This window comes from Chanos chanos, chromosome 13, assembly GCF_902362185.1.
Source record: "Chanos chanos chromosome 13, fChaCha1.1, whole genome shotgun sequence".
Lineage (NCBI taxonomy): Eukaryota > Metazoa > Chordata > Actinopteri > Gonorynchiformes > Chanidae > Chanos > Chanos chanos.
In genome coordinates, this window is record NC_044507.1 from 9,073,398 (window position 1) to 9,089,795 (window position 16,398).

Consider the following 16,398-nt stretch of genomic DNA (forward strand, 5'->3'; position numbering starts at 1 on the left):
CCCTCACTGCTACCTCTCTCTGAATCGCCATGGCAGCACTGGGTGCAGGACCGTGCGGCCTGTCTTGCAGCCACAGTGTGCACAGCCCATGCGACATCCAAAAAAAAAAAAAAAAAAAAAGCATGTGCACACAGCAGCATCCCCCTCCACACTGCCACAGCCAATAAACTCTTTTTTTTTTTTTCTCTTTTTAAAGTCTCACTTTCCCTAAAACAGGAAAGTTTAATAGTTATTCAAAGAAAAAAAAAAAAAACAACCAAAATAAGCGTGCCTTTCAACCTCCTTTCCTTTGAGTCCATTCCCAGAGCTAGCACCATGACATTTATTTGAGCTACACGTTCATTGTCCATAAAAAAATAGTGCCTTTTTTTTTTATTTACTTAACAAGAACTTTGACGTAATCCGTGGCGTTGTGCAATTCGCAGACTCTTCTCTGCTTTCGTTTTGTGATTAAAAGGTGCTGGAACAGGAATCTAATTTTATAAAATAATTCCTTACAGTGTGGATGTCCCTTTATAGTTAGAGGTGCAAACTAATAAGAAAAAGAACTAAAAGAGAGATACGTTTTTGTCTCACATGAATGGTGTGGTGGAATGGTGACTTTCATGCTAGCTGTTCTTCACGTTCTGGTGTCCTCCAAAAAAAAAAAAAAAAAAAAAAAAAAAAAGACAAAAAAACGTTCTGTTGGGTGTCCTTTTAACACTTCCAATCCATTAATCTCTTTCATCTTCTTATCTTCTTTCTTTTTTTTTTCCCCAAGAATCCACCTGAATTGCATTCAGCCTAATAGTTAACTGGTTTTTTTTCTTCTTATTTCATTTGTGTTGTGTCTTTTGTGTTTTTTTTTTTTTTTGAATGAAGTAGCAGGAGCAGAGACTGGAAGAATGTGAGCATGTATGCAGGGTGAGAAAAGGGGCTGTAGAAGACTGCCACAGAAATGCCGTCAGAGACAAAGCTATAATCCCCTAGTCTTTTTTTTTTTTTTCCATCTTTTGTCTGTGCAAAACCATCCTGGATTTTCACTTGTGGCTGAGATAGTTTTCTGTAGGAAGCAAGACAGGAGGGAGTTTGCTAGGCAGAGTAATGAGAGGCCTGTGGAGGTTTGCTTGTTCCTGGGCCCTGATCTTTCCCGCCTGTCGCCGGAACTTCCTGCCCCGTAGGATGGATGGGATGCCCCTCCGTAGCCTCTGCGCGGCCTTCCGTTGCCACACTTCGTATTTGGAATACTTGACGGTCACGTGTTTTCTCGGGACATCCTGAGGCACACCAAGCGGAGAGAAAAAGATCTTTTAGTTTAAATCAGTAAAGGGTATTCATCACTCAAAACATCAACTAAAATGACTATTTAAGATGTTCTAATTACGATGGACCCTCCTGACATGGGTTGAGCTCATAGTAGCAGTTCACATGCGTGACAAGTATCAAGAAATAGAACAACATGTAGCTCCATCTTTTTTTTGTAAATTTAAAGTCTGTCAAGAATCACAAATACCTGTTAATTTGTAGGGGTCACTGAGAAAGATGTTCTACAAATGGACTGGACTTAACAATAAAATCACCACAAAATGTCAAATGACTCAAGGCTGAAATTGTCATGAGCTAAAGACAGCCAGATTCCATGTCTTCTGTTCTCCACAATTAAAATGGGCAGATCTGGTACTATTCTTTCAGTGACCCTCTTCTCCAAGCACCTTTTAATTGATTTCAAACATACAGCATTTATATCCACTAGGCACACGCCCCTAACACACTCAAGCACAAACTTCTGTTCCTGACCAACAAACTCATCAAACTCTGGTTTGAGACTTGAGAGGCTTCCTTTCCTGGGAATTGTGGGATATATAAGCCAAGAACGCCTCTTCAGAATGTCTGTTTTCATCCTGTAATCTTGAGACCACACTCTTGGTGTTGGTAATGTTGCTCTGTTTATCTCTACCATTCATTTTGATGGCTATCTCAGGCCTTAAGAACAGCTGGACAAAATCGTTGCCAATGCTCAAGTGTGTGTGTGTGTGTGTGTGTGTGTGTGTATGTGTGTGTGTGTGTGTGTGTGTGTGTGTGCACGCATATGTCTATGTGTCTTAGGGGCTGTCAACAGGATGACGGTGGTTTTTATTTTGAAGCTCTGCATAGACTTCTTAAAAACTATATTCAAGGCTGTTCTTAGACTAGAGACATAAGAAAGCTCTATCTTTCAAAGCTACTCAGTTCTGCTTAACGTTTTACATTCATGCTAGTGTCTACTATATAATCTGTAATATGTCTAAGAAAATCTCTGCATTTTACTTTAATGTTGATATCTCTCTGATGAAACCAATTCAAGCACCCGGAGTACATTAAGTACCATAAACGAACTGCCCGAAAAAAAAAAAGAAAAAAACATCAGTTGACCTCTCCTAAATATCCCTGTGCACTTTTGAATCGTATCACTTTCCACCTCTGTCAGCAGTTTTGTTGGAATACTCGCTTACTTCTGACTATTTCTCAAGATAAAAAACACTTCACAACATAGAATTTTCTAACATCCCACATGCAAGTTTGTGTGGGTACAGCAGATACAAAACAGAGAGATCTAGATGGAAAGAGTGATAACTGTGGAAAGATGTTGTTTTTTTTCACAGAGGTGCTCATGTACCTGTTTTAGTGCTGGCAACACTGGTATGACTTGCATGGAGGTGGCTGAGACATCCCTTTCCGATTTAGCAGGTTTGGCACAGTACTGCTCCAGAAGTATCAGATCACAACTTCTAAAACAACACTCCTCTACAATTCCACGATTTTGTGAGCGCCGATTGTTAGTTCGGCTTGTTGGCCTACCTGTGGAGAGAGACAAATGAAAAAGGTTACATGATGAAGAGGACATAGTCTCACAACATGTCTGGCATGTGACAAAATATAAATCTGAACAGAAATAAAATACAACTGATACTGAAACCGATACTTTGCTATTTAGTTGGCATATATTTTTTATAGACAATCACAACTGACAGGAAAACTTTCCTTGAGATGATGGTTCATTTCATAGTGTGAGGCCAAAATAAGAGTCTGTTTATTTGTTTGTTTGTTTTCACTTACTAATCTAGTGATGATTTCTAATTAAGTTGTTAAGAGGTCTTTTTCACAAACACATGCACAACTGAATAAATGTTCCATGTAGCAGTGGTCAGAGAATTGAGAACCTGAGGGAGGTCACATCCATGCCTATGCTGAGTAAATAGCGAAAATCACGGATATCCTTTTGACCTTGTCCCTTGCCAGCTCAGCACAGATAAAGTATGTGCATGTGTGAGAAAGAAGGGGGGGGGGGTTGCAAAGGCATGTGAGAGAAAAGATACTGGAGACAGACGACAGGAGAAGGAGTGAGGAAATGACCTCAAGAATCAACACAAGCTCCATCCGTAGTAGCTGTACTGTTCACAGCGCTAGGCATCTCATGAGAAAACAGACGATATTTGATGGTCCGTTAGAAAACATGAGTGAAAACGGGAGGGGGGGGGGGGGGGGGGGCTGTGCTGGCCCAATTGGATAATGATCTCTCTGGGTAGTGAGGCTTCAGTGGCCAGAAGAACACAAAGGCCCCATCTGTTTGTCCATGCTGGTGGGAGGGAGATGACAAATATTTAAAATGTTATGTTATCGACCTTTTGTTTGCTCTCTGCACTAGGACTGAAGGCCAGGGAAGAAGATTTAAAGGTCCACGCTGCCTTTTTCTACAGATTACATTCTGGTACATAACACATGGAATAACTACAGGGGCCAATTTGTTCTTTAAACATATACATTTATGTTACAACTATAAAAACATTTCTAGTTAACCATTTTCAGCAAAACCCCACTGATAAAGCAGCCTCATCTCATACTTGACTTAAGAGACAAATAACTTTTTCCAATTGAGTGTAGCCTGGGAACATTTCTGGAGAGGTGAATGGAATGCCACTTGGGTACTATTACTTTGCCTCGCGGAATGTGCAAGTAAACAAACAGCCCTTTGTGGCTCATTTAGCAGTGTGCGCCTTAACTGTGTGCGTCCCTTTCATATGCAATCGGAGATATAGCCAGAGAATGCGCTCAGTCAGCACAATTGCAAAGGCTGGCGTCTCCACGGTCACAGCTGGTCTTTGCAAGTGCGCTCAAGAATACCTGCGTGCCCGGCCACAGCGGTATCCCATTGTATGCCATTCACACACAAACATACACACACAGCGGTAAAACAGAAAAAGGGAGTGGAGCGGTAAAAGAAGTTTAAGAACATACTGAAATAGAAGCCTCTATCCTCGCACACAAACTGTAGAGCGTCCACTAGCTCTCCACCACAAAGTGTTTCTGCTGAGGCGATATCAACGATGTACAGTGTCAAAGCCAGCGCGCACATCAGCATTCGACTTGACGAGGACATCATTCTGATCTGGAGGGAGAAGGTGCGTGAATGTTTAATTATGTCAGATTTTCAAGCATGGGAGATAACACTACATGGTTATCATATCATAGATGTTATCTTACATCAGTCTGTGTACAGTAAACTGCTACAAGTAATAACAAAAAAAGCCGACCAAACAATGACCAAACATGTTTGGACACCGTTTTGCGTCGTATAAACGACTGTTTTCAACTTTATATCACTTGTTAGAGATAATGTTTTTCGTAGAGAAAACAGGCAGCCGAAAAGACATGTAGTCTACCTCCACAACCATCAGCGCTTGCATTATCTGACTTATGCACTTAGGAGAGGAATTGCTTGTTGTGAGCGAAAAGCGATGTTATCACATCTGTCTCTTTCTTACTCAACGTTCAACAAGTAGCAAACTCAATACTCAGCTATCTTAATCCCCATACTCAGCATGTAGGTTAATGCCCTTATTCTCTAGCCTGAAAATTCTGACCGCAGTGTTGTCGCCCCCTCGTGCCGAGCTGGTTTGCTTAACGACATCGAGTTCAGCGAAGGGACGCACTAACTAAATTTCTCCTCGAACTGATAAAACACTTAAGATTATAACAGAGATTCGCTTGTCAAAGACCATAAACGTAGAGAATAAATGCCACGTGCAAAACTAGAGAGCATAAGTCGTGTCATAAACAAATTCCGTCTATCCATCTGATATGAATTTAACTTGCCGTTCACCTATTCTTAATACTCCCGTATTAAATATTGTAAGGAATCTGAATGATCTAACGAACAAACAAAAACGCGCTTCCTATACTTGCACTAATGTGCTGCAAAGTAGTATGTCCATTTTTTTTTTTACCTTATTTCTGCTACTCTCCTTTCTTAAGCAGGTGTGGCAAACAGAGTGGTAGCCGTGTTTTTGTTGCTCCTCCATGTCAGTGGTTGTTTAAAAAAAGAGTCGATCGTATTTGGTAGTGAAATTGCAGGTGAAGTAGTTTCCCAGCTGTTGTAACTGTTGAGATGTTGTGTGTAGCTGTCCCAAATAGCAGGCGACAGGCAAAAGTTCTCAGAGAGAAGTATTATATACCAAAACCCGCCCCTTTTCCCCCTCTTCCCCTCCACCCTCCTACCCTGAACGCCTCGCGCATGTCTGAAGCGAGGCTTCTAAGGAAAAGTGGTCCATCACGGTGCGGGTGGGTGAGTTCGGGTGGTCATGTCAGCTCATGAGACGATTAACCACTATTTCCTTTTATTTCAACAAGCTCCATTGACGTCGAATGTACCTTTTGGTACAGTTAACGTTACATTTTTTCGACCACTTTCCCTTGCAAGTTTTGCCTCACAAAATCTGACATGGATATTTTGATAACCTTTCATCAGAGACAGATTTGATGTAGTTTTACTCAGTTTTGGCTGTCCACTGATGTAGAGCTTTAGGGACCTCTCTCTCTCTCTCTCTCTCTCTCTCTCTCTCTCTCATTTATTTATCTGTTTGTTGCTGTGAAAAAGATTACTAATCATCTGATACATCTAGGCCAACATGTGCACGTGAGGCATGTGTACTCTGTCTACATGATTTGCTCTGGATTTTAATATGCGTCCTGTGCCCCTGTTCAAAGAATAGCTTCCTTCAGCATCATACACTGCTGAATATTTCTGCTGAACATGAATGTTTCTGAGGATGAAGTCAGACTTTCAAAGTACAAATATGACACTCAAACTCAAGATCAACCACTCTTCATCTCCATTTTACTGGCCTAGTGTACTTATTTGCCCCCATGTTAGGATATTGTTTCCCCTCCTCTGAGGACTGTATCTGCACAAAGATCATCTCCTACAGTGTTCGTGTGACTGGTTTAGCTGCCTGGATAGCTGAAAGCCACTAAATTAAACAGAAAATGACACAGGTAAGTTTAAATCGCATGGTGAAAATGTGATTAACACTTTAAATTTATACAAATCTGAATGATAATTTTAAAAATGGATAGAGATGCTCGTGTCTCATAACTCTGCTAAAACAGAATGAATAAATCAAGAGACCTGAAAATGACTAGGCATTACAGTCAGTATCCTAATGTGATTCTGTGGAGTCTTTTCCTCACTGGAGGAAACCATTCAACTAGTAGTGAGGGTGAAGAATGTATTTTATATAAACAAGAGTAGGTAGTCCGGTCTAATAGATAGAGAAAGAGATAGATAGACATACAGACAGACAGGCAGATACATACATACATACACACATGCATACATACATACACACATACATACATAGGCAGAAACACAGAGAGATGGACAGACAGTGAGACAGATAGACAGAGAGAGAAACATGTAGGTACACAGATAGACAGAGAATAAATAATATCCATCACATATTACAGACAACTAGCGCCCCCGTTGGCAACAGAACGTTGCGAATGAAGAGGAGAAGGCTCTTATAAATTATCAATGGTCAGAGTTACTGGAAGAACCATTATAAAGACATTAAGTCTCCCCCGCCAGCTCCAAGATTGTCGATCAATAAGAGGAAGCGGGAAATTCTAAAGGGATTGTGGGACCATGTTATAAATCATTTATTCTTCCATTCATTCAGTTGCATTGTGGCCTTAATTACTTGGGTGCACCGAGGTCAGGGCGCTCTGATATTTTAAGCCAGGGCAATTTACCGGCACATGTGTCAAATAACATGTATACAGATCCTTTACTGATGTAACTGCCCCCATAAAACGAGAGATTTTTGCTTAGACAGATTGTTTAACGGCATTTTGCTTACAGTTGTTCTTGCACATAGCATACATTTAAGGATGTTATTACATAAATTCTATGGAGGGGTCTCCTAACAGACAAATTTTGACTCTGTGAAATAAAAAGAAAAAGCAGCAGAATGGTCAGCAAACAGTGACAAAATATTTGAGTTCTGTGATGTGTCCTATGTTACCCTCATTGGGATGATCACAGTACATGGAGGCGGTTGGAAGAAAAGAGTTTTCCCCTGGGATCAGAATCAGAACTGCAGGACACTGACAGCAAAGAAACCTCATCATCTTTGACATCGCACTGCCACCTGGTGGATATTTGTGTAATACAACTCAACGGTCATTTTTGTTGTTCAGTTTCACTGAAAATGAAAACAGTCTGTCAAATATTCTTATTAGTAACACAGAGGTGTACAGATTTGTGAATCTACATATCCAAAACATTTAATGGAAGTATACTTATTATGTGTGAAATAATGCATAAAATTAACACTAACGGATGTCTTCAATTATCTACAAAGTCAAAAATTAGTAGACTGGCAGACTATTGAAATGAATATTTTAATTTTATCAAGGTAGGCTATATTACTGTCCCCGCCCTCAAATGAAGAGAGAAAGAAAGAACGAAAGAAAAAAAGAAAGAAACATAGACAGACAGAGAGAAAAAAACATAGCTACTGTTTTGTGAAAAAAGCAATCTCAAATACAAGTAAATCACTGTTGTAAGAATTAGAATGCAGTACAAATTGACCTTGTCATTTTAAGACACTTTGTTGTCCTTTGGAAAGCCCATTAAGCATTACAGAATGGCTCAATTTAACACAGCGTTGCACTTAGGAGGAATTTTATGATTACAGGAAAACTGCCAAAGCTTTGGTGCAGTGACCTTTTTCTTTGACACTTTAGGTGACAGAATAACCAAGTGAGCTTTAACAGATATTGAGAATTGTAACAAATGTGTGAACAATTTCTTAAGTTTGTTTTATTCATAAATCAGAGGTCACATTCTGAAAACAGGATTTTAGTGATTGCTCTTATACATGTTTGTGTGTTGATAGTATTTGTTTTATTCACAGTGTGTAATTTTCTTATTAAATAGTTGTCAAAAGACAGAATTCTCAGTTCTACTTTGTCAGAGACTGTTTGTGGAGGATTGACTAATATTTTTGCCATGTGTGTGCAGGGTATATTATATACTAATGTTGGAGTTTGTGCGTAATAAATTGTATTAAATACAGTTAAATCAGACATACACAGGACAGAACTATGTTTTTATCATTTAATTTTTTTGTCATATTCTTTTACAGAAGCAGCACTTAAACTGCCATTAAGGCAAGCATAGATAAACTGATGTATTCATTCTATTACTACATTGAGAGAAGCACAACGGTTTTTTTTGGGGGGGGGGGGGGTTTCCAACTGCAACTGAGAGCTACAGCATGTAGATTGTGTACTCTGAAAGACAATTCATTGTTTAGGCAGTTATTCAGAAAACATGATCACATTGCAAAAAACATGTATAACACATTATACATTATATCTGAGGACAATTTTCTTTGTCATATATTTTATCATTATTTTATTTTATCAAAATATGTTCACTATTTAAAGAATTATAATGACAACATCACCATTTTTTATTTCCATGCAAATTATAACTCCTTTGAAATATATATTAATACATTCGTATTTGGAAAAGATTGAGGATTCTTATATGTTGACTTTTTTTTTTTAAAGAGATAGATGAATACAGAGGTCATCATTTCAATACGCATACAGTGTTTAATTCTGAACATACTCATTAATTATAATTTGATTTTAAATTTCAATGGATAATATCCATCTGGAAAAAAAAAAGTATATGTCTAACAGACACAAATTCAGTCACAAAGTGATCCATTAAGGTCTTTGGAAATAAATTCCAATGTGAGGTTTCAAGATAGCCACCCAGCTTTTTAAAAGCAACAACTTTAGGCAGTTTTATGTACAAAGAAGCACAACAGGACAATGAAAATGCCACACGTCAAACTGCAGAGAAGGGAGGCCAATCAGAGGGTCGCAGAACATCACGCAAGCACGTTTAGGGCATCTGTGAGAAGCTTAAGCTCATCTTTCACTGTCTCCAGCCCCCCACGGATCTTCAGAGGATTGTCCAAAACCTCGATGCTGGAAGTGTATGGATCAAACCTCACCGAAAATGGTCTCTTGATGTTCGTCGCATACACTCTGATAGGAGAAATAATCACACGCGACCTCATTAGAATATGCAGGGGTTTTGTAGGCAGTTAGTTTGCAATATTTGATAAGCAATAGTATATTCATATATCATAGTTTCAAGGCTATGAAAATGTTAACCGTGCCCCTATTTCATGCAATGTTTAAATTTATGAAAACCTCAAATGGAATGTGTAAGTGACATGGTATGAAATCAGTAAAGGGTCAAATGAGGTCTGTTACCTCAGTTTCTCTTTGGCATCAGCAAAACTCTCAGACACAAAGTAGACAGGTTGATAGGTCTGGTCTTGGTAAGGCTGGACAGCTACAACCTCTGGGTTAAACTCTCGTCTGTCTGGTTCATCTGAGAGGGAATGCTAGTGCCGAAAAAATTATTGAGAGCCATCAGATTTCAGAGCCTTGTGGCCATGTTAAATGTTACCTTGATATTGTAGTGTAAAAGCATGTAAAAAAGTGAATCATCAAGTACGGGCATTCAAATATGCAGTGAAGATGGTAATTTGACAGTTATAAAGCACTTGCTTACTAAGCCCTTACTGAGGGATTCTTTCATGTGTAGTAGCTGAATGAGTCATTGATGATAAGTTAATATCTGTTGACTATCTCTGCAGGGCAAATTCTCTGAGCTCAGGAAACTATACTAAAAATTAGGTGGTGTGTGCCAAAACATTGGTCTGCAGCTGTGCCCATTACATGTGCTTTAAAAGCTATTGAGCACCCCTTCATATTTTTGAGATAGTAAGCTGAAACATGCTTGTACCACTCCTCTTTCAAAGGTTTCTTAAATTGTATTTACGTCAATAATGTGTTTACACCAAAGCTCTGTTCCAATGTTCAGTGATCATTAAGTCTAACTGGCTACTCACCACCAGTTCCCCATAGGAGGATAGTAGACCAGCCCCATAGGCTTTCACTGTGTCGCCTTGTTTACACAGTCCAAACTCTACAGTAAACCAGTAAAGCTTGAAAAAAAAAACATGACAAAAAAAAACAAAACACGGAATGTTATATAAAAAACATTATGGCAGAGGCAAGAAAAATATATATTTAGAAAAGGAAAAAGTGTTTTGTTTTGAAATGTAATGAAATGCACTAACTGTAGACAATTTCTCAATATCTTCCTCAGAGGCTCCAAGAGATGCAAGTCCAATACTCTGAAAGAAAACAAACTGTTTAGCAATTTGTCCTCAAGCCTATCAACAACAGATTACTTAAAAGGTGCAGATACATGAATGATCCAATCACCTGAGAAAACTGGGCAAATGTCCGATCAGCCAGCATAGGAACATGTCCGAGGAGTTCATGCACACAGTCCCTAAAACAACAAAACACACCACTGTTGTTAATTCAATGAAATACATATGTAATATTAACTGACAAATGGCACTAACATAGTACTACAAGGTACATGGTAATGATACTGGCTAACTTGACCTCAGAATCATTTAGACATTCCAGTAGAATGAGAATGAAATGTTGGTAAAATATGTCAAATTTAAGATAAAGAATGGATTGAGGTGTAATGACGGATTCTTACGGTTCAGGAGAGTGCATAGGAGAGGAGGAATGGCGGATATACTGAGTACACTGGAACACTCGAAATGCCAGACTAGCCAGAAAGTCCCTCGCTGAGAGAAGCCCCGCAACTGGTCGCACCTGGAATCCTGTTCGCTCTTTTTGAAGGAAATAGAGAGAGAGAAGGAGAGAGAGAGAGAGAGGGAGAGAGAGAGAGAGAGAGAGGGAGAGAGAGAGAGAGAGAGAGACAGATGGATAAAGACATTACAAGAAGAAGATTTGATTGGACAGTTTATGGCTGAAGGCTATAATGTTTTCTCCTGAATGAATGAAGAAAAAACACCCCGTTTAAACACTGTTGTAACAAGTTAAGTCCAAAACAATTCTTTCTGTGACTGTATTCATTTGTACTCCTTACGATATACGACTGGTAAGTCTTAGTACCTCTAAGGAAACAGGATACATCTTCCAGTTGAGGGATGTTGTCAGGGCTGTAGCCACAGTGTTTCTCCAACAGTCTGAAAGCCTCTAAATGCTCATTACAGGCATGGGTGTTGTACAGGTCCCTAAGAGTGGTGTAGACCTGTCTCCTAGCAGACAAAAAATACACCAAAGACAAATGAAATTCCACAGGAAAGAATAAAGGTAAAATGAAGCCATTCAAGTTTGCTACTTATCACAATATTAAACATTACTGAGAGAGAGAGGGGAGAGAGAGAGAGAGAGAGAGAGAGAGAGAGATGATTGACAGAGATATTCACCTGATCCGACAGGGAAAAAATACTACTAGCTCTGTGTTAATAGAATACAGGGTCTCGCTTAAGTAGATTTTTTCTGTATTAACCAGTTTCTGAAAAGCTGTGTAGCTTGTTCTGCCATACAATGATTGAGTTAGAACAGCATGTTGCTATGGAGCAGACTCACAAATCCGTTTTTTTTTTTTCATGTCGTAAATAATCACATTATTGGAAGAGACAACCTTTGGGAGTTTAGGAAACACAGAGTTCAGTTTGAATGCTTGAGCTAATACCCTTTTTAAAAAATCTTTATGTAATACAGATGCTATAGAGTTCTCTAAAATACTCACCAAGTATCAATCTCTTCCTCAGTGTATTCCACTCTGGGGATGGGCTCTCCACTGATAAGACAGAAATACAGATCAGGTATATAAGCCTCAACAGTGTTTGGATTTAATGATTCAGACAGAATGCTTAAAATATTTTTCATACTGTTTATATTTGAAGGCAATTTCTCCAATCATCTTTCGTCGTTCCCTGTACACCGGGTCTGTGTATCCCTACACGCACCAAAAAAAAAAAAAAAACACAACATGAACCTTCCAAAGTCTTCACTTGTCTCGATATGCAGGAACACAGAAGGATTTTATTGGTTTTACTGACCGGGTGATCTTGATCCAAATCGGGATCAAACTTAGTCACTAGATGATGACACTTATCCAATTCTGCAATTCTCTTTGGGAACCAGTGGACTGAAGCAACGTAGAAAAAAATAGGTGAAGCCTCAGACACTACCACATTCAAGTAAGAATATATCAGTTAGAGTGTACTGACAAGAAAGGACTTACATTTAATTTCTTTAGTGGTTCTGACATCTTCTGCAATCCTCTTCAGGGAGCTTACGAGTGTGCTGACATCTGACAGGTGCAACTCACACTGAACGAAATAATCGAGATCCCCAAGACCATCCCTGGGTTTCCTACTGGGTCTGGTTTCAAGATGGTTGAGCTTGGCTTCAAAAGTCTGTTAAAATCAGAAGTGGCACTTAACATTTGTAAAGCCATACTTTGTGGATTTGTTTATATAATGCAGCATTTAAGCTTCAGTATAAAGTAACCTACAATTACAGTGGACATACTACGGAATTAAAAAAAAAAATCCAATTAAGACTGACAGCTGACACATCTTAATAATTTTAGTGCCGTGAATTTTCAGTATCACCGTAAAATATAAGTCTTTGTAATTGTAAATGAAATATCAGAAGAGAGATGCTTCTGAAAAATAGTTTGTTTTGTAAGAAATTCATTTGAAAGCTCCAAATTGTATCTAAATTTAAACGGCAAATTCATTTATTTAGATTGAGACAGCATGTGTATTATTGACAAAATAAAATTTAACCCATACTTTTAAAAAAAAACACACATTTTGAATCAGTATTTGTTTTTTGTCAATGGCTGAGAATTCAAACGATCGAGAGGTCGCTTGCGTACTTCCGAGACTGCACTTAGTACCCGTGAAGGGTTGATACTTGAACACATTCAAGTTACATTTAAGTTACTGCCAGCATGAACAACACCAAAATAAAACGTCTTCTTGTATTGTCTCTATGATGTATTTCTGATGTATTTTTCTTGTAAAGCACTTTGCGCTAACGTCGTATGAATGCTCTCAATCTGTTCATCTTAAATTTACATAGTAGGCTATCTAATTTTCTGCCTTGCATTGTTTTCTGTCATGTAATAGTTTCATAAAACTCAGACCGATGGATTTTTGCAGGCGCCAAACACTATACCGTAACTAGCACTTTTCTGTACCCGTGCCTACTTCCTCTCTACGTTATTTTCGCGTGAGTAGACACTAAAACGATTTAAAAGTCGCCTCTCCTGCAATAACAGACAGTGCCGCCTACTATTACTAAGTATATCTTGTTATGCAGCTGTTAAAATAGCGATGTTTAAACTAAAAGAAACTCTCAGAAGGCTCCAACCATTTTTGTCACATTATCCAAGCTCACTTACTTCAAACACCTTCAAAGTGCGTGATAAAGCTGGACTCTTTGAATTCTTCAAAGTGAAAAACAGATTGAGCAGAGCCTTTCCGTCCGCTTCCTCAAAAACAATTTGCTCACTGGCCTCCGCTGCCTCCGCTGCTGCTGCCGCCGCTTCCCTCTCCTTCCGTGCATCTTCTATCAAACTCTGTCGCCTCCCGACAAATCTTGGAGACTGCTCAAAGAGAAAAATATGTTGTAGCACAGTTTTATCAACTTTTGATGAACTTTTTTTTATTGTTAGAGTCTATAAAGTCTATGGCAACTATTTTATATGTCACAGGCTTGCTTAACTTGGTATGTTAAGTTTGTACGTTCCAAACTATAGTATGTATCATAGCCTTGCTTACCTTGTGAACATTGGAAGGTAGCGATTTACATCTCCAAAAGCGCATAAGAACTTCAATGCAGTCTATGTAAACCTGTCGTATAGCTTAGACTTAGTACTTCGAACTCGAGCTACTATCACAGCCACTTCTACAGTGTGTTCTACTTTACTGCTACTATTATTGCGCGTTCTTGTGCGTAATTCTACCGGTGATGCCAGGTTTTCAAGCGCCTTCTTTTTACTAGAATAAGTCAAAATAAACCAGAATCAACCTATTCAAAAAATCAGCGTTATTAGTCTCTGCAAACGATAGGCTATTATATAAAGTTGATGTAAGTTTCAGAAACAGTAATAATATTGCTTCTTACCGTCACAGAATCAGAGCGTTCAAGTTCGGACGCTGCCCTGCGGATACTCTTGGTGGATGATGTTGAGCTGGTAGACTTTAGCATTTTTTTTTTTTAAATCGTGTACAAAGGATTGTTTGGAATCACAGTGGGTCGCTTGATCCGTTTGAAATGTGAGTATCGTTTTTCCAGGCAGACGATGTTTTTCTTCCATATTTATAGGGGTCATTTCTCTTTACTGACGTCAAACTCAGACCCCCTCATTTTTGTCGTCAAACATCTTCCTACCTCTCGCGCCCCTATTCATGGTTAATTTGATTCTATTAACACAGCTACGCAACGTCTTTTCGTTTTCTCACGTCCTCCAGTGTGTCTCAAGCGAAAGACAGTCCTTTTTCAGCCACTGAGCGATGAAGAGTTACAAAAACTGATGTTATAAAACTACCCTCAGTGTGTGGTAGGATAGTTTAGACTTTTTAAGGTTAAACATTTACAAACTACAGAGCATTAGGTACATGTATGTTTCTTTGTTTTAAGCACTTGAAATGAAACTTGCAATAAATTATGTTTTTAATTAGCACAGGATAGCCTATTCTTATAGAAGTGTTTGGTGAAAGTGTGGTTCGTAGGGAACATTCTACCTAGATGAAGTGCTATTGGCAGTGTTCTTTCTGGCTGAGCTGTATTACCCTGTATCTAATCTTCAACTGACAATAACTATTGTTCATCAATAAGTAATGGCAAATAGCATCCATAATATTAAATTTCCATTTTGCAGAGTAGTAACCGATAACTGATTAGGTATTAAAAACATATGGTTTTAGGAGCACCATGAGCACCTCAGAAACTCTTAATTGATTATACAAAAAATCTATGTACAACTCCTAATTTACAAAAAGAGAGAGTGAGCGAGACAGAGAGAGAGAGAGAGAGAGAGAGAGAAATGTTTTCGTTCTTATGTACAATACCCTTCCCATTTCATAAGAAACAATCCGTCATGAGATTTGTAAATTAAGCAATCATGTTATAATAGGTTTGTAAAAAGTCTGCCATGGAAAATGGAGTCACTTTGTCAACTCAGTTCAATATTCACTTGCCTCCTCTTCACAAATTTTATTGTGATTAAAACCTTGTTGCAAGTCGTTTTTTGTTTTTGTTTTTTTTTTCCCTGCTCAAGTGTCAAGCGGAGTGTTACCTCCAGCTGAAAACAGTTTGATGCGTAACATGATTAAGATGTGATGCGTGCAGCCCAAAGGCACAAGCACTAAAGGGATTAGCCAAAGTCTTTGCCTTGGATGGTGTTACAACTGGAAGCCGCGGTCAAACAGAGGGGTTATGTCTTCAGCGTGCACAGTGGAAATGCTAAAGAACACTAATGTTGCCTCAGGCATGGAGACAAAAGGGCTTCCTTTATTGAGGGGGACAGACGAACGGAAGGAGATAAAGCACACTGACATTAGGACTATCTCGTACGATTCTCCACCTTATTTAAAGTCATATTGACCATGAAATCATGCTAAACCCATGCTTATGAAACATTCTTTCTTTTTTTTTTTTTACATGCATTTTTTTTGTATAATGTTTTTTGATAGTAGTTTGGCTTTGATAGTAGTTTGTAAGTATAAATGATGGTTTAGCCATTAATTTATTAGATTTACTTCTATTTTTATTCTCAGTTCATAGCAAACTCATAGCAAACTCCTAAAAAAACATTTCTCTGTCTGATTCAAAATTTCTGACAAGCAAAACACATCCATATAAAATAAAGAACAGCATAGGGAAAAGTATAATCTTTTATTCTAATATAACCCTCAGAGAAAAAAAGTCCATAAGCAATTTTTTTTTTAAATGAAAAGTTGTGAAAATGAAAGGCACCACTGAGGATTCTTATACACAGAATCAAACAAAGTGAAATGCTATTAATTTTGTTTTTAAATTTATCTCGTCTTAAGAAACTGTTTTGTATCTATTCATAGCTTCCTGTTGACCAGACTATAAAAACTGAGTAACAGCTATGTCATCCGCAAAATATACCTCGTTTGCTAAAGCGTG

The 16,398-nt window shown here is 38.4% G+C and overlaps 2 protein-coding genes across 3 annotated transcripts; both read right to left on the reverse strand.

Annotated features, from left to right (window-relative positions):
- Positions 1–647: 647 nt before the first annotated feature.
- igf2b (insulin-like growth factor 2b) lies at positions 648–5,419 on the reverse strand. The gene is made up of 4 exons (XM_030789808.1): positions 5,244–5,419; positions 4,255–4,405; positions 2,636–2,817; positions 648–1,256 (listed from the first exon to the last, which is right to left on the reverse strand). Exons 1-4 carry the CDS (start codon positions 5,316–5,318, stop codon positions 1,020–1,022), a joined length of 645 nt encoding a protein of 214 aa, XP_030645668.1. The 5' UTR covers positions 5,319–5,419; the 3' UTR covers positions 648–1,019.
- Positions 5,420–9,203: 3,784 nt separating this feature from the next.
- Positions 9,204–14,451, reverse strand: th (tyrosine hydroxylase). 2 transcript variants are annotated; one of them, XM_030789971.1, is made up of 14 exons: positions 14,347–14,451; positions 14,013–14,093; positions 13,643–13,849; positions 12,473–12,647; positions 12,288–12,376; positions 12,117–12,184; positions 11,975–12,025; positions 11,332–11,477; positions 10,910–11,045; positions 10,618–10,687; positions 10,470–10,526; positions 10,239–10,334; positions 9,595–9,728; positions 9,204–9,363 (listed from the first exon to the last, which is right to left on the reverse strand). In XM_030789971.1, exons 1-14 carry the CDS (start codon positions 14,449–14,451, stop codon positions 9,204–9,206), a joined length of 1,575 nt encoding a protein of 524 aa, XP_030645831.1. The 2 variants fall into 2 exon arrangements, with proteins under 2 accessions (XP_030645831.1, XP_030645832.1); XM_030789972.1 differs by lacking the exon at positions 14,013–14,093 and having other exon boundaries at positions 13,643–13,846; positions 14,368–14,451.
- Between the last annotated feature and the right edge of the window lie 1,947 nt (positions 14,452–16,398).

Bases quoted from the DNA above. Each gene is read 5' to 3' on its own strand.
- igf2b (XM_030789808.1), bottom strand. From the start codon at position 5,318: ATGGAGGAGCAACAAAAACACGGCTACCACTCTGTTTGCCACACCTGC. The intron at 4,406-5,243 runs GTAAAAAAAAAA...TTCTCCCTCCAG, and splicing joins AGGAGAGTAGCAGAAATAAG to ATCAGAATGATGTCCTCGTC. The intron at 2,818-4,254 runs GTATGTTCTTAA...CTCTCTCCACAG, and splicing joins GGATAGAGGCTTCTATTTCA to GTAGGCCAACAAGCCGAACT.
- th (XM_030789971.1), bottom strand. From the start codon at position 14,451: ATGCTAAAGTCTACCAGCTCAACATCATCCACCAAGAGTATCCGCAGG. The intron at 13,850-14,012 runs GCTATGATACAT...TTTCTCTTTGAG, and splicing joins ATGTTCACAAGGTAAGCAAG to CAGTCTCCAAGATTTGTCGG. The intron at 9,729-10,238 runs GTGAGTAGCCAG...TTTCGGCACTAG, and splicing joins CCTCCTATGGGGAACTGGTG to CATTCCCTCTCAGATGAACC.